The sequence below is a fragment of the Drosophila suzukii genome, chromosome 3 (assembly GCF_043229965.1).
Source record: "Drosophila suzukii chromosome 3, CBGP_Dsuzu_IsoJpt1.0, whole genome shotgun sequence".
NCBI classification, from domain to species: domain Eukaryota; kingdom Metazoa; phylum Arthropoda; class Insecta; order Diptera; family Drosophilidae; genus Drosophila; species Drosophila suzukii.
Genome location: NC_092082.1, coordinates 14286682 through 14308147, shown reverse-complemented (window position 1 = coordinate 14308147; position 21466 = coordinate 14286682). Strand labels below are relative to the sequence as shown.

The 21466-nt window shown below is 39.9% G+C and overlaps 3 protein-coding genes and 1 long non-coding RNA gene across 7 annotated transcripts; 2 read left to right on the top strand and 2 right to left on the bottom strand.

Annotated features, from left to right (window-relative positions):
• Positions 1 to 558: 558 nt before the first annotated feature.
• Positions 559 to 17065, bottom strand: TP53INP (Tumor protein p53 inducible nuclear protein). Of its 4 annotated transcripts, none has more exons than XM_036814965.3 (5): positions 16843 to 17065; positions 3664 to 4331; positions 2480 to 2969; positions 2078 to 2309; positions 559 to 1554 (listed from the first exon to the last, which is right to left on the bottom strand). In XM_036814965.3, the coding sequence occupies exons 2-5, from the start codon at positions 4031 to 4033 to the stop codon at positions 1390 to 1392; spliced, it is 1257 nt and encodes a 418-aa protein (XP_036670860.3). In that variant the 5' UTR covers positions 4034 to 4331; positions 16843 to 17065; the 3' UTR covers positions 559 to 1389. The 4 variants fall into 4 exon arrangements, with proteins under 4 accessions (XP_036670860.3, XP_036670858.3, XP_036670859.3 ...); XM_036814963.3 differs by lacking the exon at positions 16843 to 17065 and adding an exon at positions 7972 to 8120; XM_036814964.3 differs by lacking the exon at positions 16843 to 17065 and adding an exon at positions 7591 to 7734.
• LOC136116948 (uncharacterized) lies at positions 10218 to 10776 on the top strand. The gene is made up of 2 exons (XR_010654068.2): positions 10218 to 10564; positions 10646 to 10776. It is a non-coding gene; the product is annotated as an uncharacterized lncRNA (long non-coding RNA).
• A 1454-nt stretch (positions 17066 to 18519) lies between the features above and the next one.
• On the top strand, positions 18520 to 19357 carry LOC108020203 (protein LLP homolog). Its single transcript, XM_017088312.4, has 2 exons — positions 18520 to 18801; positions 18968 to 19357. Exons 1-2 carry the CDS (start codon positions 18616 to 18618, stop codon positions 19220 to 19222), a joined length of 441 nt encoding a protein of 146 aa, XP_016943801.2. The 5' UTR covers positions 18520 to 18615; the 3' UTR covers positions 19223 to 19357.
• A 40-nt stretch (positions 19358 to 19397) lies between these two features.
• Positions 19398 to 21079, bottom strand: Syx17 (syntaxin 17). Its single transcript, XM_036815813.3, has 3 exons — positions 20668 to 21079; positions 20359 to 20605; positions 19398 to 20301 (listed from the first exon to the last, which is right to left on the bottom strand). Exons 1-3 carry the CDS (start codon positions 20734 to 20736, stop codon positions 19709 to 19711), a joined length of 909 nt encoding a protein of 302 aa, XP_036671708.3. The 5' UTR covers positions 20737 to 21079; the 3' UTR covers positions 19398 to 19708.
• Between the last annotated feature and the right edge of the window lie 387 nt (positions 21080 to 21466).

Sequence of the window (21466 nt, the reverse complement as noted above, 5' to 3'; positions counted from 1 at the left end):
CAGCCCTTGTCCATCGAGCGTGACAACGCGCTCCTTAAATCACCATTTTTGACCGACATTACGAAAAATCTAGAGGCTCATACAATTTTTAAGCATTACTATTTTAGAAAGCTACGTTATTTTAATTTAGATGTCTTCAAGTGAATCAGATAAGCAATATCCTTGAATAATTTTAACAGCACAACTCTGTTTATCCAAATAAAGATTACCTAAATATTTTTTCCGTTAAGATTTTTATAAGCTTTTAACATTTAAATAGCTAACAATCCACAAATACATTTATAACCCTAAGCCATTTTTATGGTCCTTCTTTCCTATTAATGTTTGCTCGTACTAAAATTCATTGATACCTAGGTGAGACGGAAATATTTTTCCAAATAAAGTCTTAAAGTATTTATTCAGACTTCTAAATTCTTTAAAGAACCTTGAAAATTTTTCTAAATAGGGAGTCTTTAAAAAGATCTGATCTTACGTTTCCTAAAATAGTTTGAAGGACTTTACTAAAAACCAAAAGAATATATCCTCCAACAACCCAAATCTCCCAAAATTATAAAGCCATTTCATAAGTTTTAGCATAATCATTTTTTATTGTGATTTTTTCTTCTGTTATATATATGTTTTTATCTTTTTTTGTCCCCCTTTCTCACACATTTTTGTTTCATACATACGCACGCGCATTTCCAACATAATCAGGCATACAATAGAAGATCATCTGGTGCCAAGGGGTTTAATACAATACGTCCTACATGTCGATAAGCATACTCTTTACACACAAAAATCCATACAAACTCAAACAGATCATTTTCAAGAGATTTCTCACTCAAATAAACATAAACTTTTTGCAAAACATACCGTAAAGTAATCGTGTGTGTGTGTGTTTTTGATTGTTAAATAAATAAAATGGTTTTCTTAGCTACATTAACAAAATCGTTTCTGTTGCTTATATTATACGTTTTTTTTGTCATTTTCCTTGTGTGTTTTTCTTATGGGTTTTTTTGCATATTCATTTTGAAAATTTTATTGCATTTTTTTTGGTATTTTTCATATAAGTTTTGAAATTGAAACGGCAAACGTTAAAACCTACGCATTTACACAGATAGTTAATTTTTTTTGTGGCTTTTGTTTTTCGTTTTTACACAATTAATTGTAAAGTTTAATTAATTAAACATATGTGTGTTTTTTGTTTTTGTAGCTGCTAGATTTTGATATTTTTGTGGCATTTTGTTTTGCGGTTTTCCTCGTTTCATCTGGGGGCTAAGTTAAAATACTAATTAAAATCGCGTCGCCTGCCATGATTGTAATGCTCCTCCGGCGGTTGGGCGTGGGAGGCGTGTGGGTGGTGGTGGTGTTGGTGCTGGGTGGCTTTTGGGTGGTGCGGGTGGTGCGCGCCTAGTAGCAGCACTTGCTGCGGTTGTTGTTGGCGCCGCTGACCAGCTTGCAGTGCTGCATCTCCGAGCGGCGCGGGCGGTTGGCCTTGGCCTGGAAGTCGCGCACCTTGTTGGCCCGCTTGATGGCACTGCGGCAGAGCTGCTGGTGCTGCTTCATGTTGTTGCTCTGCGGGTGAAATAAAGGGGATATTCGGATTAGGGGTAAGTCAACTCAAGAAAAATCGAAACAGTTCTGGAACTAAGAGACATAAAAATAAGTTATTCCGCTCTTTTTTATTGATTACTCAACTAACCAAATAAGTATTTACTTATAAAATTGAGACTGGAAATCAAGGCTAGTTTGTATTGACAGGAAATTATATTTGTATAACAGACAATGTAGCATTTAGTGATACATTTGAGCATTAAAAGATATTTGCATTGTCAATGCAAATCCAATTCAGTTTACTGACACATACACAGAGAGAATTATTCAATTACATCGTTCTTGAATTGAGAACATTGGTTCTTAAAAAACGCCCAAGTACATTTTGGTATCAATGTTGTCAATATTAGAACGAAATGGCGAGAAGAGAAAAGTTAAATCAAGTTTATGTAACAACTTCTTTTGAGAAAGATATAGATTAGTGGTAAAATCATCATAGCGCATTACTAATATCACCATAAAGATATATCCCCACTATCCTTACCTTCTGGCTCTGACGAGCCAGCGTCTGCTGCTTCAGCTGGGCGGCCGCATGGCGGTCGAAGCGAGCGTTGTGGGAGCGCTGCTCCTGGAGGGCCTGGCGCTGGTCCTGCGGCTCAGCCTCCGGCTCGGGATCCTCCCGCTGCTGCGGCACCTCCGCCGACACCCCGAGATCAAGATTAACAAAACTTTCGGTGCCCTCCTGGGTGGACCTAATACTACGATAAACGGACATGCTGTAATGCGAAAAAAGAGAAACCACTAGTTAAATAAAGATCACCAAATCATAAGGGGAACTAGTATTTTGCGTGCGATTTGGCTGTAAATTGTGGTATTTTTTGTTGGATTGGGGTGGGTTTTTTCGGGGGATTTTGGACTCGTATTGTGTACTATAAAGATCACCAACCTTGGATGCTCAATCAATAGATTCTCAAATGGTGATGTTTCCATATTGATTGGCCCAATCGAGGTGAAGCATGGTGGCGGTGTTACGTACCAGGACTCCTCCATCAGCACGTTAGCACCCTGGCCGAGACCCTGACCCTGGCCCTGACCCTGACCCTGGTCGCTGCCGCTGGGCGAGGCCACGTAGAGCGACTGGCTCAGGTTGTCAGGGTCCGCCGAGGATCCCTGGGCGGGCACACTTCTGGGCGGGCTGAGGGTGCTGATGCTCAGCGGACGGGCGACTCGCGAGCGTTGCAGATAGTTGCGCTGCTGCTGCGGCCTCGGTCCGCTGTACAGGGAATGCGAGTTGAGGTGCTGCCGCCGGCGGGACGAAGCCACTGGGCCATGGCCGGCGGCCGAGGAGGCGGTGGCTCCGCCCCGCGAATGCGACACCTCCACCACGGAGAGCTCCTCCTCCGAGTCGCTGCGCGGCAGGGAGTCGTCCTCCTCGTCTGGAAAATATACAGAGAAAGTATAAATAACTTTACTAGTTTAAAAAAGGACATTTTAAAAATAATTTACAATTGTTAATGGGAAAAAACTGCATTTATTTTGAGCCCTTAACTCCTATTTGAAAAGTCTATAGGGTTTTTGATGTACCACAATTTTAGAACAGAAAATATTCTACTTATTTATTAAAGATCTGTTAAAAACAAGCCAATTTTTTAGAAATGGATATCTAAGTTTTATAAATCTTTGCATAATCTTTTGAGCTTTTTTTTACTTGTGATTAGGTGCCGGATTATATGTAAAAACATTTCCTTAAGGTAATTTTTAGTACAATCATTGAATGATTAATATTTTGATACTTTGCTATGACAACATAATTGAATTAAGGATTAAATCAAATATAATTTATGATCTTATATATAACTTATTAGATGTCACTGGAAATCTGACATAATATAAATTATTTTAAATTAAAATGGAGTTTGGTTTATGAAACCTTACTTAAAGCTCTATATAGACAGACTATTTATAATAGGTACTTGAAGTTAGGAAGTAAACTACTTAGTAAGTTTGAAAATCGTATGTAAAAATTGTATATCTCAACATTTAACTGGCTTTTTAAAACTAAAAAAACTTAGTTTTTGGTATATATTGTTTTACTATTTGTAGTACTTTTGAATAGGAGTCCTAACTCACCTTCCTTCTCCACAATGTACCATTCGTCCTCGTCGAAGTCCTCGTCGATGGTCTCGCCCGAGGGCGTCAGCAGCTTGGTGATGGATGGCTGCTTCCGCTGCTGCTGCTGCTGCTGGCTGGTCCGCTGCTGCTGCTTGCCACGCCTGTTCTTGCCCCGCTTGCCGTTGGAGGCGCGTACCGCCCCCCGAGTGCTGCCCGCTACCGAGGGCGTCGAGGAGGTGACCTCAATTACATCGCCAGCCGAGGGATCGCTGGTCGGGCCGGGATTCGAGTTGGTCGCGTTGGGGTTCTGGGCGGGATTGGCTTCTTGGCTAACGGATTCGGATGTTGCTGGCGATCCAAAGAGATACGAGGCGAGGCTGCTTAACATTATACACGGGGTTAATGCGGCTGATCCGGCGGTGAAAAACGCTGGCTTTTCCTTATTTATTGCTTCTTAGTTTGGCGGGTGTGCTGAGATCAGAGTTGCGCTTTTCCACACGGACTTCTTGGGCCTAGTTTCACAGTTAGAGAGACAAATGTGGGAGATTGCTTATGTTGCTGTTGGTTTTTGTTCCTTGGATTTGCTTGAACGTTGCTCAGTCTTTTATTTAATTCTTTTTGTATTTGTTTCTTGTTTGTACGCTTTTCTTCTTGTCTTATTCTTTTTTTTCTTTGTAGCGTAGAAGCTGCAATGGAAAAACAGAGAGAGAGAGTGTGGGGAAAACGTGAGAAATGAGCTTAGCAAATTGTGTGCGCATTGCGTAATCAGCACCCCCTCGGAAAAGCCCCTCTTTTCCAGTAAGCAGCTTGTTTGCGTGGGCGCACGCGGTTCAATGGGGCGGCTACTTAATTTCATTTAATTGCGAATTCGCATACTCTGCTAAGTGGTGAGCAGCAGGATTTTTTTAAGTGCATAGTTAGAAAGTTTGGATAACTGGGCTAAATAAAAAAAAATTCAAAACACAATTACGCTGGGAATACATAAGATATTTAACGAGTTTCAAAGGCCTAGTCAGGTAAATTCGTTATGTTAAAACAAAAAAAATGAAGAAAATATTTTTAAATAGAGTATACAGCATTTTAATAGATTTGGGTTTGACTTTTAATAGTCCCATTTATTTTCAAAATTAATGTCTACCAGTATAAAAAAAGTATTAGAGTATCTAATATATCTATCCTCGTTTCCATAACAATTAGTTTAATTGCCTTTGCTTGAAACTCACTTGTTTAACTCAATTTTAATGGATGTGCGAATCCGAATGCGCACTCGAAAACACAAAAGAGATGTTTCCTACTTGAAGATGGCAATTATTTTTTATTGCATCACCTCGATGCTATTTAAAATATATAGCTCAAGCGAAATCAATGCAAATGGGACAAATGGGAAAGTGAAATTTTCTCAACGCAAATTAAGCAAAGGCGCCAATTACGTATGATTACATTAATCAGATTTTTCTGTAGCACTGTGCTGACAACTGTATAATAGAGTGAAGTATCGCTGCACTGGCCATTAAGTTTCCCAGTTGATAGCCCCCGCCCACCTCCCCCGATCCCATCCGATTCCGATTCCAATTCCAGCGGTGTGCATGCGCCGAGCTTATGATCGAGGCAATTATATATGGCACACACAGTCGTTGAGTGGTTTGCCTGAATACTATGTGTGCACAGCATATATGCAATTTGAATCGGGCTCACGTCATGACAATAGGAAAATGTCTACTCAAACTATACCCGTGCATATCTATCTAAAAGATGAATTGAACTAAATCGGTGGTGCACTGACAAAAACATACACCAAATATATATTGAATTTGAAACGGAACAAAAACGTTTAACGTTGGGTTTCAAAATATTTTTGGGGTTTCAAAGATTTGAGGTTGAAGAAAAGGTACTTTAAAAATAAAACAAAAATTATTGTAAGCTGATTGCATCTTTTTTAAGTGTTTTTCCTTTGCTTAAAATACTAAACTACTCAAAACCATTGTAATAAGTTCACTTTATTATTTCCTAAAAATGTATAATTTGTATTGTATCATTCCTTTTCAATAAATAAATATTTCCAGTGCTTTTAAATGATTATCGCATCGTCATAAAGATGCCAGCAGCTCGACTGGCATATTTTTGTCGATCAAACTGCGCACGGAAAACGAAAAACGAGCAATGGAAAACTCAAAGGCGAAAAGCCAATGGAAATGGAGCTAAAGCTGGACTTGCAGAGACAATTGCCGGGGCAATTTGCAATTTGACCGCAAAACAAAAACGTGAAAAGCCACAGAAACTAACAAAGTGAAATCTCTGGCAGCAGAGACACAAAAAGCGTACGAAAATTGGGTTTGATGAGGCAGTCCGAGTCGAAATGTCAGCGAAAGTTTGACAATCAAATTTGATGGGGGGGCCATTGACTTGGGCAGCTCAAATAAATTCTGATAATTGCCTGGAGATGGTAATGAAATGAGCAGAGATGCAGGAAAGGACTGCCACTATAATTGGCCAAGAAATAAAATAAACAACGAGCTCCTCGCCAGCTTGACCTCAAAATGCCTTGCCATATTTTAGCACATCGAAGAGATACATACGAATGCATTTCTAACCGAAAATAGTGGCAAAATATTTTGCAGTCGAAATACATTTTGCATTGCACAACAGCGATTGCCGCGCAGGCATTTTATAAATAAACACGTAGGGGGCAACCGATCGAGGGCTCTTACTTTTATGGCCGACAGCTTACAGCACCCTTGATAACCCCCCAGAATGGTTGGTCATGGACCCCAGAGAAGTATAGCCTATTTTGTTTGGGCTGCAGTAAATTCAATTTCACTTTTGTCCCATCTGCAGCCAAATAAATGTGACCTTGGAATCCGCAGATACATTATATATTCTCGACTACATTATATATTCTAGGCAGGCTGCATCGTTTAGATACCATATCATAGCTCTTATTTTAGCTCAGAATTTTGTTTATTTTCCTTTGGCCGTGGCCTTGATCGCTAATAGGTTATATAAGTCTAGACCAGATATTGAGGAAATCGATTTTGGCATTGCTTGCTATCGAGTCAACAAACTTCGCGAATGATGGACAAGGTTTGGCTGTTAATCAGCACCGAATAACAACATAACGTTTTTGCCAACTCATTTGGGGTCCGATAAGCCGCACCCCAGACGAATTCGCCAGACAGCGTCAACTATGCTAATAATTTCTATTTGTATACTAATATACCATTGTTTACTATATAGTCTAGGTCCGACTATAGCGCAGAGTCTGGCGTGTGCAGCAAACGAGCCGACAGTCGAAAGTTCAAGCTTTGTTCCATTGATTGTACTATATAGTTAGCAGATAGTGGGGATACTGCCAGATGGGGGGGCCTTTTGAAATGGGGCTGGGCTAATGAACTTGAACTAATTTAGTTGATCTGACAGCTGCAGTGATCATGGAGTGGAAAAAAGGGGCCTTTACAGAACTGAAACTGGAATATCTGGACCATAAAGTCCAAACATCTCTCCCGAATTTATTTGTACTTTCACAAGTATTTCAAACAAAGAACCATATCTAAAGCTTTCTGCTCAAGTGCAAACCAATAGCCAATCTATATTAAAAACACATACAGAGTGATATCTATATGTGGGCATATATATTCATATCAGTCAAACCGTATCTGATTAGCTTTAAGCTCTCAACCGAGTCAAAGTGCAAAAGTTCCTTTGTTTTGAAGTAATTTCGTGTTTTTTGTTTGTTACTTTATATTTTTCTCTTTTTAGGGAAAACAAAACAACACTCGGGGTATAGAATTTTTCTCTTTATGGCATAATGCGGAATTATGCAAGCTAGCCAAATGACGTCAGTAGCGACCTTGGGCAGTGCCTGAATTCTGCCAATTATAGGCACTAATTGGCAGAACAATTGGAACTATATAGTATCCGTATATCGTATATCGATGAGATGCTCACCTTATGGATGTGGAAAACTAGAGAACTGCACAAAGAAAACACACACTAAAATCACGTAAATTCAAGCCACAAATACGGGTATACGGATGTATGGATATGGATGCGGATGCCACTGCAGACGGTACAGCCTAGTCGACACTCGTTTGCCAACTGAATCGACGGAAGCGCATTTGAATTTCAAAAGCGGGCGCAAGAACAAAAGCTATAGTATCGCCGAGTGCCTGTATCTGCGAGTACCTGTATCTGAATCCAAGTGTGTGCGTACCTGTGTATCTTTTAGAGCGTTTGCTTGTATTTTTTTGTTTCTGCTGCTGCAGTTTTTACTCTATTATTATTTTTCGACTGTTTATCTCACTGTTCACACTTCTCGGGTTTATTTACCTAATCTCTTTGGGGATTTTCACTTTTCTTCTGCTGCACTCGATTTGCGGTGCTGCTGCTGTGTTGCGTCTGCTTTCAAATATCAAAGGCGAATGCCAGGCAGCGATCGTTGTAAACGCTGAAAAAGTATCTCAGTATCTCTGGGTATTCTCAGTTTTTTACACACAAAGAGAGGGAGAGAGAGCGGAACAACAGAGAGCAACACATGCGAGCGTATCTAAGCCCATAATTATGTATTTTTTTAAAACGCAAAAAGCCACGATCGCCGTCAACAAAAGCTAAAGCGCCAAAATTATGCTCCAACCAGCTGGGCAGCGCTAAAAAAGAGAGCCCCCCGATCATACGTGTAGTTCGTGATTTTTGTTTACCAACAAAGCGATCTATGTGGGGCTCTCCTTCTCTATATACGCCGTATACTACACAGTATTACTAACGTTTTCGCTCTCCGATCAGCTGCTCTGACGTTTGCGCATTGACACACTTTCCCGCCCCCCATTCCGCCCCTCTCCCACCCACCAAGCTGTATCTGCTAGATACTTTTCTATCGCCAGACCAAGTGGCTCTTCGCTGCCAACTGGCCACGGGCTGCCCGAGTGACTAAGCTTACAAGGAGGGTGGAAGGGGGCTTCGAAACAGGGGGTACACTTCAAGAAATAAAAGCAATTTTTAAAAAACTGAATAGTAACAATGTTATTTTTATAAGATACATATGAAAATAGCTAATCTTCTCATGTTGTTTTTAAATAAAAGGAATTTTGAAAAACTTTATAGGGAAAAATAATCTTTTGATAAGAATCTTACCTTAAGATACATATGAAAATAGCTAAGATTCTCAGGTTTTTTTTTAATAGACTTAAATTTTAAGCTTTTATTGAATATTTTATATATATATATAATATATTATCTTAGAATGTTACTACTTAATTACTCCTACTCAGTTGAGTAACTAACTCAAAAAACGTTGAGGTTTAATTTCTTAGAACTGTTTTATTACAATATATAATACAAAATCATTTGGCATTTATTATCATATTTTTCAATGCAGGAGAAAAATGAGTTTGGGCCTTAGTTCTTATATTTGTGTTCGGAAAATTCCTGTAAGGAATGAATTTGTCTGTATAAACATGATAAACCCTCTTATCAGCAACCTATTTTCTGAAAAAAATGATCAAGAAAGTTAAGAAAATGATAACAAAAGCCCTATTTAATAATCTCTGATTGTATAATCTTTACCCCTTTTTCAAGGCCACACATTGAGTAAATATTTTTAAACAATATGGTTAGGCATTTGATAAGAGTTGGTGACCTATGTTTCGATTATTAAAACAACATTAGTAAACAGAAAATATTTTTTCCAAGTGCATGGGTGTGGGATTCTCGCAGTGGCAAAGTAGTTGGCAGCTGGCAGCTCCAAAGTTCACGCTGAAATACAGTTTCTCTGCTTAATAATTTCAGATGTTTAATGCCGAGTCACGGCTGAGGCAAAGGCAGTCAAGCAATAAGTTCTCGGACAGTCGGAACGCATAAAAATGCAAATGAAATGCTGAGAACTATTTGCGAACTGTCATCCCCAGCTAAAACAGAGAATACCCGAGGCATTCAAATAAGTTCAGACTTCGTTTCGTTGCCAGTTTGCCAATCATGGCATTATGCAATTCGAAATCAATTCAAACAATAATCATCAAGTGTCGGCTACTGCCTGTTCGGATATAGAATACAATATAAGATAAAGAAAATGAGCTCATTTAAAATCATTAAAAGTTGGCGACTGCTTGTGCGGATATGTGTTGTTTTATACCGCTTATGGTACAATTTTAATTATTTCCATTATTTTTACTAAACGTATTTAATAATTTAAACATAGTCAAGCGTCATAAGCAACAGCTATTTATGGAATTCAAATTTTGTATTTATTTAAAATTGATTCCCGTTCGCCACCCATTAAATAATTTCATTTCGTTTTAGATAATGGGCAATAACACACAATTGCAAGTATTGATACATATTTCTGGCAAAAGCACAACCTCTCGGCCAGGTTCAAGGTTGTTTAGCCATTAGCAAACCATTTTGTTGTGGTTTTCTATATATTTTTAGATATTTTATCATGCAACAGCTGACGGCGACAAGTTGTAGCTTTTTCAGAGAGGAAAGTGGCTCACGGCTACAAAATAGCGACTGCGAAAGTAGCAGAGGGCACACAGGTGCCAAAAAGCAGCAAAAAGATCTCCGGATACAGCCAGGTATACATATACAAATATATAGGAAAATTTATGTGTGTTTATGGCCACTATACCCACACGAAATCTTGCGATCTCTACCATACCACACCATTGGCCAACCCTAAGTTTTTATAATTAATCTCAGTCTGCACGCGTTTTGTTTACGCTGGGAAAAAAAGTTTAAAAAACATGATAAAGAAAACAAAAAATCCCCTACTTTTGCGTAGAGGTAAACAATATTGGCGTCATCAAGAAGATGCCAACGAAATACAAAAAAATAACAAAATAGAAAACTATTTGGGCCCGACAGCACTTTAAACTCAAATAAACAAACCCCAGAGAAATGCTGGGCCTTTGCTGCTTTATCTAATCGGGTAATGTTTATGCTAGCTGCCACATCTTCTGTCTCAAAATGATTACAACAAACGTTGGCGTTTTTACATGCAAACAACCAGAAAACTGGAAAAGCGGCCAGCATCAAAGGGAGTGGAGTGAACCATGGCCAATCCTAAGTGAACCCCACTGTTCCGAGCATTTCTTTCTGGGTTATTGCGCACAAACTCCGCCAGCTCGGACCCACCCACCCTCGGAATAACCCCCTCTATAAGCATAGCTTGGAGATACTGCGCAGTTCGGGACATCGAATCGCCATGACATAGAGCCAAATGACGGACGCCAACGCATCGACAGAAGCTAAATGCGACATCAAGTGAAGCAACTTTGTACTCGTTTTATGTTTTCATTTGGATGGACAAACATTTGTGGAATTGCTTATGCTGCCTTCCATGCATATGAATGCTTTTTAGCTGCAGTAAGTGGAAATTTAGGTGCTTTGTAATGGATACCATATGCGGTGGAATAATATGATCATGGGTTGCTTATGAGATACTTTACGTTTTGTGGTGACTTTTATGGTTTATGTTCCCTTAAACATAATTGGTTTCAATACAAATATTTTTATAAATTGTCCAGAAGTGGGTCAGGGTTTTCCAAAAATGTTAAGAAATATTAAAATATATTAGTACACTTCTTTAAAAATTCGTTTTCATTTGAATGGTATATATACTAATAGCTAGATCTGCCAAGCCTAAAAAGACCCCCAGCAAAGCTCCTCGAAAAATGACGCAAACGCTTCTTTGATGTCACAGAGGCACACACGCACACGTCGCCCTCACAACAAAATGACACTTGTGAGGTTCCACTGTACCAATACCTTTGCGAATCGAGGTTCATTGTGTGGTGCCTGCTTATCAAACGATCGATGATAAATGTGGGATTGCAGGTTCCCTGCCTCCACATATGGGTACATATAGAATTTCAAGTTCGCGTACCTTGCTGCACTTTGGCTGTACATATTAATGGCATTTAGATGTGCTTTTTATTATATATGTATATATATAAATGGATGTTTTATAACGCGTAATTTCAATTAGTACGTGAGACGCAGTTGAGTTTATTCAATGTGTCTCTTCTTAGGCAAAGGCAAATCGCCTGGGCACGACGCATATTTTTTATCACTTTGTTTATCAGTATCAGTTCCAGGTCCAGCTGTCGTATATAGAATTCTGGGTCATCGGCGTCTATGGCCCCCGTCTATGGGAAAACAATCAATCAATCTATCTAATATTCCGGCAGTCAATAGATTTGCGCGCCCTTCTGGCGGATTACATCAGGCGCTCAACTGGTGACTCGGAAATGACTAGGCTACAACACCATCATGATGACTTTAAATATAGCAGAGAGTCGCAGTTAAATAATATGGCTTCTAACACGTGTGCAATTGTAAAAAGAGTGCTACACTAAGAAAATTTAACACAAAAATATATATTTTTTAAACCTGATCTTAACTAATTATGTAACTATCTCCGGAGATATAAAATCTTCAAATATCCTGCCTAAAAGTAGGCACTGTTATATTTTCCTACTACTTTAACACTCCAATTTATTTAATTTCGAATGCAATTTAAGAAACAGACATAATTATAAGCCATATGATATAAATACTCTGAATTCTGAAGATATTGTTCCGCTTATAAAAACCCAATGCAGATAGATGATGCTTCTCTTCATTTTTCCCACCCCTTTGTATCCTTATTTACCCCTATTGAATTCCTTTTCTTTATAATGAAATTAATTTTTTGACACCATTGTGGAATAAATTTCCATAGCCGTCAGGCGTAAATATAACACTCAAAAGTGCCTCAATTTAAGCGCCGCAATTGTGTTTGAACGTCGCCAATTAAAGGGGAGATTTATGGGTAAATATAAATCGACCGAAGACCCCGCCACCCCCCACAGCCCCTCGCAGAGACCCCCCGCTGGGCTTAAAATAGTTTCGACCGCAGTTGGTTACTGTAACTCTTACTGGCTTTTCCCCTACTTTCAGTGCAGGAAAATCTCTCTATTCTCTCAGTCCGATTTTGTTTACAAACAAATTTGTTTGACCTGCGCAGTCGAGGGCATTTTCCCCGATGATGATTACCTAGCAACCTTCACGACGGGCCCTATCGACTGTTTTGGTTCACTCTCTGGCTGCAATTATGTGCGTTGTATATATATATGGTATATCCCCTATATATATACACGGAGTAACGACTTCCGCATTTAAGGAAATATAGGCCCAGAAAAACTTTTTCGCAGCCTCCCGTTCCGCAGTCTTTTTGGGGGTCACCTTTGCTATTTTTGGGGACTTTTTCCGGGTGCCTAGTTGGAAGACCCCTAGGTATTCCCCCCTTAAAAGCGGTTAAGCTGCAAATCGATGAAAGGCCCATAGCTGCAAATCAGCGCCAGTGGAAAATGAACACGTCAGCAACCCCCAAAACGGGGGACGGGACTTGGGAGGAACTGCGCAGTGTGCAGCGTTACTGGGCCTACGTCCTACCACCTGGAACTTGGAACCACCCCGTATACCCCAGCCTTCCGAAATTCCCTCCCCTATATGTATAATCCACGCTGCAGCTGCGTTTATTTCAGAATTATGACATAATTTTTGACATTTTGATGTGCAGTCAAGAACCTCGGAGGAAAAAACGTCTTACATAACTCGAAATTACTATAAAACTTGAACTTGACTTTGGTCTTTGCCTTTGTCTTTCTTTTCTTTTTGTGTCCTGAGTAAAATGGCAAACAGGTTTTACCCACACCAGAAAATTTCACTTTCTTCGCTGCCATAAATCAGAGGACCTGCCAGGAACCCAAAAAAACAGTAACCCAAAACCGAGACAAGAACATCAAGTGTTGATTGTTTGGTCTTTTGTTTGGATATCTTTCGGATACGCATGCGTGATTACAGTTACGGCAAGTCGGCTGACTAACTTTCTAATTATAGTCGGGCATTATCGGTGGTCCCGTGGAGAGAAGTAGGGTCCAGTCCACAGAGGCCCGTCCGCAATGCGTGCCATTTTGGGTTTAGCCACCAGCTGCCTACTTTTGCTACCTGATAGCTGGGTTTTGTATCTGAATCTGATGGGTTGAGACGCCGCCTGACGACGACCCTCGGGACGGTGACAAAGTGCCGCGTCAGTAGGCAGCCAGTTGTTCTAATTAAACCTACTAATGCCGTCTAACGATGACTTAATTGCCTTCATTCCCTACTCAGATCGGCTTGGCCGAGGGAAAAGCGCCTTAAAGGTGGTCAGCGCCTTAAAAGGTTAAGACTAGTTCAAAACAAGGAAGAACGCTATAGTCGAGTACCTCGACTATCAGATACCCGTTACTCAGCTAAATGGAGATATGCAAGCAGCAAAGCGAGATTAAAATGCGCCACCTACCGGCGTTATACAGATTTAAGCGTTATAGGCGTTAGAGTGGGCGTGGCAAAATTTTTTTTTGATCAATCGATAGGTATTGTCGAGACCAATACATTTCAGTTAAAATTTTTTATCTAGCATAAAAATTGTGGGCGTCACAGGTTTTCGCGGTTTGTGGGCGTTAAAGTAGGCGTGGCAAACTTTTTTTTGTGTCAATCGATAGGTATTGATGAGACCAATACATTTCAGTTAAATTTGTATGTCTAGCATCAAAACTGTGGGCGCCACAGTTTTTCGCGATTTGTGGGCGTTAGGGTGGGCGTGGCATATTCGCGTAATAAACTTGCGCTGCGTACAAGGCTACGGAATCTAAATCTGAAATCCCAATTCTCTATCTTTGATAGTTTCCGAGATATCTGCGTTCATACTTACGATTTTTTGAAGTTTGTGGGCGGTTTATGGGCGTTAGAGTGGGCGTGGCAAACATTTTTTTGGGTCAATCGATAGGTATTGATGAGAACAATACATTTCAGTTAAAATTTTCTATCTAGCATCAAAACTGTAGGAGCCACAGTTTTGGGCGGTTTGTGGGCGTTAGAGTGGGCGTGGCACTCTACTGAAACAAACTTGCGCTGCGCAGGAATCTCAGGAATCTGCGTGCCTAATCCCAGTATTGTAACTCTCATAGTTTCCGAGATCTCAGCGTTCATACGGACAGACGGACAGACGGACAGACGGACAGACGGACAGACGGACAGACGGACAGACGGACAGACGGACAGACGGACATGGCTAGATCGACTCGGCTAGTGATCCTGATCAAGAATATATATACTTTATGGGGTCGGAAACGCTTCCTTCTGCCTGTTACATACTTTCCGACGAATCTAGTATACCCTTTTACTCTACGAGTAACGGGTATAAATAGCACACAAAGGAATTGACATTGGTACAGGGCGAAAAAAAATCATCAAAATGGGTCGATATCTTGATTTTAAAAAAAGAAACACTGAAAAAATAAAGGGGACAGTAATTTCGTATCAAAGATGGATCTAGAATATTTGTATTGGTTTTTCTGATTGTCCATTTTTTAAAATGTATGTAATGTTTATAAATAAGAAAACTATATCTTCATGGACTTCTCAATGACTGCACTATTTAAGAATTAAAGGTTCAGATTCTTAAAGGCTTAAAAGTTTTTCTTCTGTTAATATATTACCAGTAATATTTTTTACCTACATGTTTTATTTAGTACGCATTAAATAATAAACATTTTTTAACCGTGCATTAGTTGGACTTTCTGTGACTACGGTTACCCTTTCGGCCAATTAAGGCGACCAGATTTGTTGGCCGCGATCGGGGCATCCGACTTACTATATCTGGCAGATACACATTTAGTGGAGTTTGCAGCATCATCAGCTGTTCGCTGTTTATGTTGTTGTCTGTGGCTTTTGTTTTTCAATTTTTCTTTCGTTGCCACAGACAAACAACTGGCCAGACTTGATTTATCATCCGGGACGGTTCGGCCCCTTCGTTTTGGGCCCCTACCCCTCCGTTTCGATCCAGCACCTTCAGTACTTCGGTTCTTCGTTTTTTTACGTTCTTCAGCTCGAAAAATGGACAATGGCAACTGCAAGACCTGTTCTGCACATTTGCCGCATGATTCACTTGGGTTTTCGGGCCTGCATTTGTGGTCGTGGAGTGGCAAAGGTTTCTCTTCAAAAACGCTCCCCATTTTCGTTCGTCTTTGGATGAATCTCAACATCTGAGCAAATGCTGGCAGGCATCCAACGATTTTTGGCCATTGAAATGCTCAGCTGTAGTTGAGGAAATAATTGCAAGGCTAATTAAGATGTTAATCAGCGAAACATTCATTGCACTTGGCATCAGCCAGATGACACTCCATGAACACATAGTCATAATGATTGCACAAAATAAAACTCGATCGTGGGGCAAAGTGCAGTGGCTAAATGAGCCTGAACACGCTGAGAAAAGGCACCAAACATGGGTATGACTAAGTGGAAATTGGAGTTTTAAAACATATATTTAAATTCTAATCCAAATGAAAACTCGTAAGTATTGAGAGAACTTCTAACTTGCGATAAAAGTTGTTGTATCATGTAGACTTACCCTTTCAAAAAGGGTAAAACAACTTATTTTTAAGATTTCACAAGGATTTTTTTAATTTAAGTGGATTTACATATACATATAAAGTAAATTAAAAAATTTGGTACTTTAAAGTAAGATATATTATTATATATTTTTTTGAAATTAGTTCAATGGTTGTGGAAGTAAAGAAATCACTATCCAACTTAAAGAAACTAAACCTAAGCCTTCCGTCTATTAGATTTTTCTCTTTAATATCCCAATAATTTTAGGGAACTCACACCGATTTTCAGCAGTGCCCTCAGCTGGGAAATGCCAGAGATCTCAGATGTGGCACGGTTCTGATAACGATCGCTACGAATGCTGAAAACGTGATGCAAGTCAAATTTATGGCTATTAGATGCCCAGAATGGAAATCCCCTTAATAAGAAACTCGGCCGATTTGCAGGCGAATACGATTTGGGGGAAAATTGTGTGTGCTTGGAGAAGGAAAACTGTTTGTTGGCCTGACCGAAACCGAGGAAAACTCGCACACAGTCGCAAAAGTGTGAACTCTTTGGATGCGAAGGTGCAATCAGAACCTTTTTTTTCCTGCTTTTTTGTTTTGTGCATTTTTTTTTTGTGTATGTATCGCTTGGCTGCACTTGAGATGTGTGTACATGTAAATCGACTTGCAGCTCTAAACTTTGAGAAACATATCCCAGAATGTGTACACATATTTGGGTGAGTGTAAGTGTCCTTTCCTTGAAGGAGGACTTCCGCTTAAGTTTCTTTTTGGGGGTTAAAACTGCACTTACTTGCTGCCCGGAGTTTATTGATCGATCGATTGCGGAATCTCCCCTCCTCTGATTTCAATTCTCTGCAATATTTTGCACCAACAAGGCTTTTCACACAATTTTCAAAATGTTTTTAATTGTTTTTTATTTTGTGCTGATTACTTCCGTTTTTTTAAGAACTGAGAGGGGGTGAGAAGTGCGGATAGCAGCGCTGCAGGAACTCCGTGACGTATGCTAGCAACAACGACTGACGAGCGAATGATGGCAAAAGGTTTAACAACTGGCCAACAAAGCTGGTTGTCGGTATGTGTGTGTCTCCATCCTGAGGTGGTATTGGTTGGGCTGCGGTGGTATTGGTGGGTCTCAGCTGAGCCCGACACACTTACCCTGTTTCTGCTTCTCTGCCTCGGTTTCCGCTGCTGCGCATGTGCAAGAGAGGTCTTTCCAGATACCCTATCGAAACTCAGAGTACCCTTACAATGCAAGAAAAGAAGGAATATTTTAAAAGGAACAATATATACTGGGTATTGTAATGTTCAGCATATAAAGACGCATTATCCTTGGAATTTTCATATTTCATTTTATCGTTGCATACTTATTGGGGCATTCAAATATGATTTCTTCCCTAAAAGTTTTTTCTGGCACAATAAGAAACTTTTAAAATTAGACTAGTATTCTTTACCCGCTACAGTTTATTACAAAAAGTTATTTGTTCATATGGCTTTGTAGAGAATATTATTCAAGTTTTTAATAATTGTCTTGAAAGGTAAGGCATTTTCTCCAAGCTACAACAAAGTGGTATTTTGAACCTTCTAATAAAATCATAATATTATTTCAAAGAGGTTTAAAGACGGATGTTCGTCAAAAAAATTCTACCAATTCAAAATTTATTTTTTTTTTTTTTCGCTGCATACTTTTAAGCACCTTTATCACTGACCTTATCCTAAATTTAGGATTTGTTTGTTTTACGTTTATGTAAATCTATATTTAATTGTATACAAATTAAAACAAAGAGTATCTAATAGTCATGTCAAAAAAGCATCCAATTGATTTTATATTTTTCGTATTTGGCAAGCCTCTCATTCTCTCTCTTCAGCAGCTGATTTTGTTTGTATACAAAAATCATATTGCATTCTGAGCTGAGAGCAGAAAGAGAATGAGAATGAGAGAATGGGTAAATAAATAAAGAGGGGAATAGATAAATACGTGGAGGGTGGATGGAGACGGGGGCGAGAAAAAGGAAATGGAAGAAAACCATCAAAGCTTAATTTGTGGTTTTAAGACAAGTAATTGTAAATATATATACTTGTAAGAAAAAGGTCATAAAACCTCTGATTTAGTAATACATATTTTTAGTAACCTTTATATGCTTATACATTTATAGAAAATATAAGATTATTTAAAAATTGGTTATGAGATTAGTGAGTTTTGGGTAAACATTAAGGCCAGCTTAAAATTTGTAAGCCAAAACGGACGAATAATATTTTGTATTGTTTTTTGAACTAAAATAGAAAGGAAAACGTTAGCGTTTAAAAAAACGTATTTTTTAAAAACTAACAGTGGGAGTTAGCGAATACACACTCCTATCAAAGCGGGGACATCCCCCTTGACATTTCAGTGTGACCGCTTGGGATATTTTTGTATATGAATATAAATTGGAATAACTAGTATATTTCTAAGAGCCGGACGGTATATCTCATCTGTCCAGAACGCACGTGTTTACGTTTTAGCAAATTGAACGCAATTTCCTAATATCTTCGCTGTTTTCGGGTATTATTAAATCCGACAAGCAAAATGGGCAGAAACAATCGCTCCCGAAAACGCCGCGATGAAATGAATAAGATAAAGAAGGCGCGGTATGAGGCCAAGGAGTTGATTCGCCTGAAGAAAACTCTGGGACTGCTGGATGCCGATGGCAACGAGATCATGAAAGACATTAGCGATGTGGTCGAAGTTAAGACCTCCAAGGAGATCAAGAGGGTAAGTTATTTGAAGTAATCGGAGATATAATGCTTCCTGTGTCGCATAACACATCTGTACTGATATTTTCGGTATGTTCTACCTTAAATACACAGTTATATAATGTGATCATCATCGTATACCTCTGTTACTTAATATTCCCTTTCTAAAAATTCTTTTTATATAGGAGGCCAAATCCAAGGAGGAGCAGGAACTGATCTACGAGCACCAGGAAAGTCTGGAGCAGGGAGAAAAGGTGAAGGTTACCAATGAAAACACTGGTGTGGAGCACGTTTTTAACAGCAAGACCCTCAAGGATCAGTATGGCAATTATCCTGCGTGGTTCAAGAAGAAGAAGACCGCCAAGCGTCTAAGGAAGAAGCAGCACTCCCAGAAGAAGAACTTCAAACAGGCATGGACCACGGTTAATGTACCCCTTTAAATTCGGGGCAGGGGGTTACCCATCTGGTATCTTAACTTAGCTCGTAAGTCCTCGCTTAGTTTAGGAGATTTTGTAGGCTATTTCTACAAAGATGTTATTGCTAAGAGTTTATATTGCATATTAAAGCCTTAACAATATCTGCAGCTTTTACCTTCATGGCATGCCAATCAAAAACTTTCTTCAGTTGATAAAGCTACGAGTTATTATTGCATATTAAAGCCTTAAGATCTACGCACAGTTGCGGTGTCATGTGAACAACAAATATCCAACGCTTAAACTAGAAAATGATGCTGTTACTGCACATGGATAATCACAAATGGGGGATATTGAACTAAAATCGATGTAAAATCTCTACTGCACGGAACAATAGCTGCGCACACTGCAGATTACTCCGCTGGTGGCCGCCTCCAAACGCCGGGTATTCGCCGACCAAATGTGCGTGTTGGCCAGAGCCGTAGATGTGGTTCTAGCACTTCCTCCAGCGGGTCATTCCGGCTTCTCTTTGAGCTCCAGTCTCTCAGTCGATTCGCTATCCACCTCCGCCTGTTCCTCCTCGATATTGCCATGCATTACATTTGGATTGGCTTTGAGAACGGAGCCACCCGTAAAGCCCAGGATGCCACACCCCACGGCCGCCAGACCTCCAGCTTTGATGCCTGCCACCAGTCCAATGGGTCCACCCACACAGGTGCCTAGAAGAGCTCCCACTACGGGATACATGGCCTTCTTGTAGGTGAGTGCCCGGCGCAGATTCAACTCGCCTTGCTGCACATTCTCCAGCGCTTCCTCCGCATTGTCCGCGATCTTCTCTACTGCCACCGACTGCTCTGCAGTTAGTTGCCGCATGCCATGGAACATTCCGTGCAGATCGTAGATCTCCCTTTGCAGGTTCTCCATCTGATCCAGACAGGCTTGTCGTTGAGCCAGTTGGTGTTCCTCCAGCTGGAAATTGAGCTGCAGTTGCGGCATGTGCCGGTGGGCAGGTAGATTGTTCATGTCCACTTCCTGGGGTTGTTGATTGTCCAGGTCCTCATCGTACTGGGAACCCAAAGTGGAGGTGGGCGACTTGAGTTGCAGTTCTAAAATGAGTAAATATGTTAATATAAAGGTATTTTGTGGAGATAAGCCAAACTTACCTGCGAATTCCTTCATGCCAGCAAAGGCGTTTTCCCTGCCAGGTCGCATAAGGTCATCAAAGCGTTCCAGATCCTCCTCCCGCACTTTTTCGCGTAGTGAATCCATCTCCAGGAGGAGGTTTTTTATCTGTTTGATGACCCTCAAGGCATTGAGTTCCTCTTTTTTGATTTTTTGCCAGTCCCCAAGGGCCAGACTTTTTTCGATATTGCTGCGATGGTTCTTCAAAAGGCTCAGATGGTGGGGAACCTGTGGGGGGTAAGGGAAATGTAGTGCTAAATATATATTATAAGAGATAGGATATATCTTACCGCCATATCTTGAAACCTTTGTATGGAGACCTCCGCTTGCTTGAGCGGCAGCTTCTCATCGCGAGTCATTGTGAACTGAATACTTTGCACTCGCTCCGCTTCGATTTTTAATCAGTTTTAGTTGTGGTAAAAGTGAAATCTGGGGGATCAGTTTCTATAGCTCCCCGCCCCTCATTCAATGGACCTTGCCTAAACAGATTTCCCTTGTTTTCTGCGCAGTTTTGGTCTTTCTTTGTCAGTGACGTCACTGCCTGTAATTGGAATTATCCAGAAGGTGTGTAATGTTGGTTTGTGGTGGTTGACACTATGGTGACTGTTTTCCAATCATGTTGGTTCCGTCCCCTATATTTGCACTGATTATGTTCTATTGTGCAGTCCAATTATTTGTTTGTTATTGACTGTTAGCGATGGAAGCTGGTCGATCTTTCGGGAAATATGTCATTTATCGATGTTTAATAACTATCGATTATATTCGATAAGTAGTTAGGTTGGAAACTCGGCTAAAAGGGGGGCTTCGCTAATGTAAGTTTACACCAGCGGTCAAAATAATAATAGCAGTAGGCTCATGATTATTGGAGTACAATTCTTTAAAACAATTGAAAAAAAATACATATCTCTTTGCTTCATCTTTGAAATCTTAAAAACATGGACAAAATTCATTAATAATCTTGAATCGGTTTACCTTAAATTTTGAAAATTTAAATTTAAGAAAATGGAGTAGGAATGTACTTTGTAAATGGTGACCGAAACCTCCTTCCCGTATGTTTTTAAATATTTCATATTTAATTTTTAACTTGCC

Excerpts from the sequence above, each read along its gene's own strand:
- TP53INP (XM_036814965.3), bottom strand. The coding sequence starts at position 4,033 with ATGTTAAGCAGCCTCGCCTCGTATCTCTTTGGATCGCCAGCAACATCC. Across the intron at positions 2,970-3,663 it reads GTACATTGTGGAGAAGGAAG|ACGAGGAGGACGACTCCCTG; the intron begins GTGAGTTAGGAC and ends TATATTTTCCAG. Across the intron at positions 2,310-2,479 it reads CTATTGATTGAGCATCCAAG|CATGTCCGTTTATCGTAGTA; the intron begins GTTGGTGATCTT and ends TTCGCATTACAG.
- LOC108020203 (XM_017088312.4), top strand. The coding sequence starts at position 18,616 with ATGGGCAGAAACAATCGCTCCCGAAAACGCCGCGATGAAATGAATAAG. Across the intron at positions 18,802-18,967 it reads CCTCCAAGGAGATCAAGAGG|GAGGCCAAATCCAAGGAGGA; the intron begins GTAAGTTATTTG and ends CTTTTTATATAG.
- Syx17 (XM_036815813.3), bottom strand. The coding sequence starts at position 20,736 with ATGACTCGCGATGAGAAGCTGCCGCTCAAGCAAGCGGAGGTCTCCATA. Across the intron at positions 20,606-20,667 it reads AAAGGTTTCAAGATATGGCG|GTTCCCCACCATCTGAGCCT; the intron begins GTAAGATATATC and ends TACCCCCCACAG. Across the intron at positions 20,302-20,358 it reads TGGCATGAAGGAATTCGCAG|AACTGCAACTCAAGTCGCCC; the intron begins GTAAGTTTGGCT and ends TACTCATTTTAG.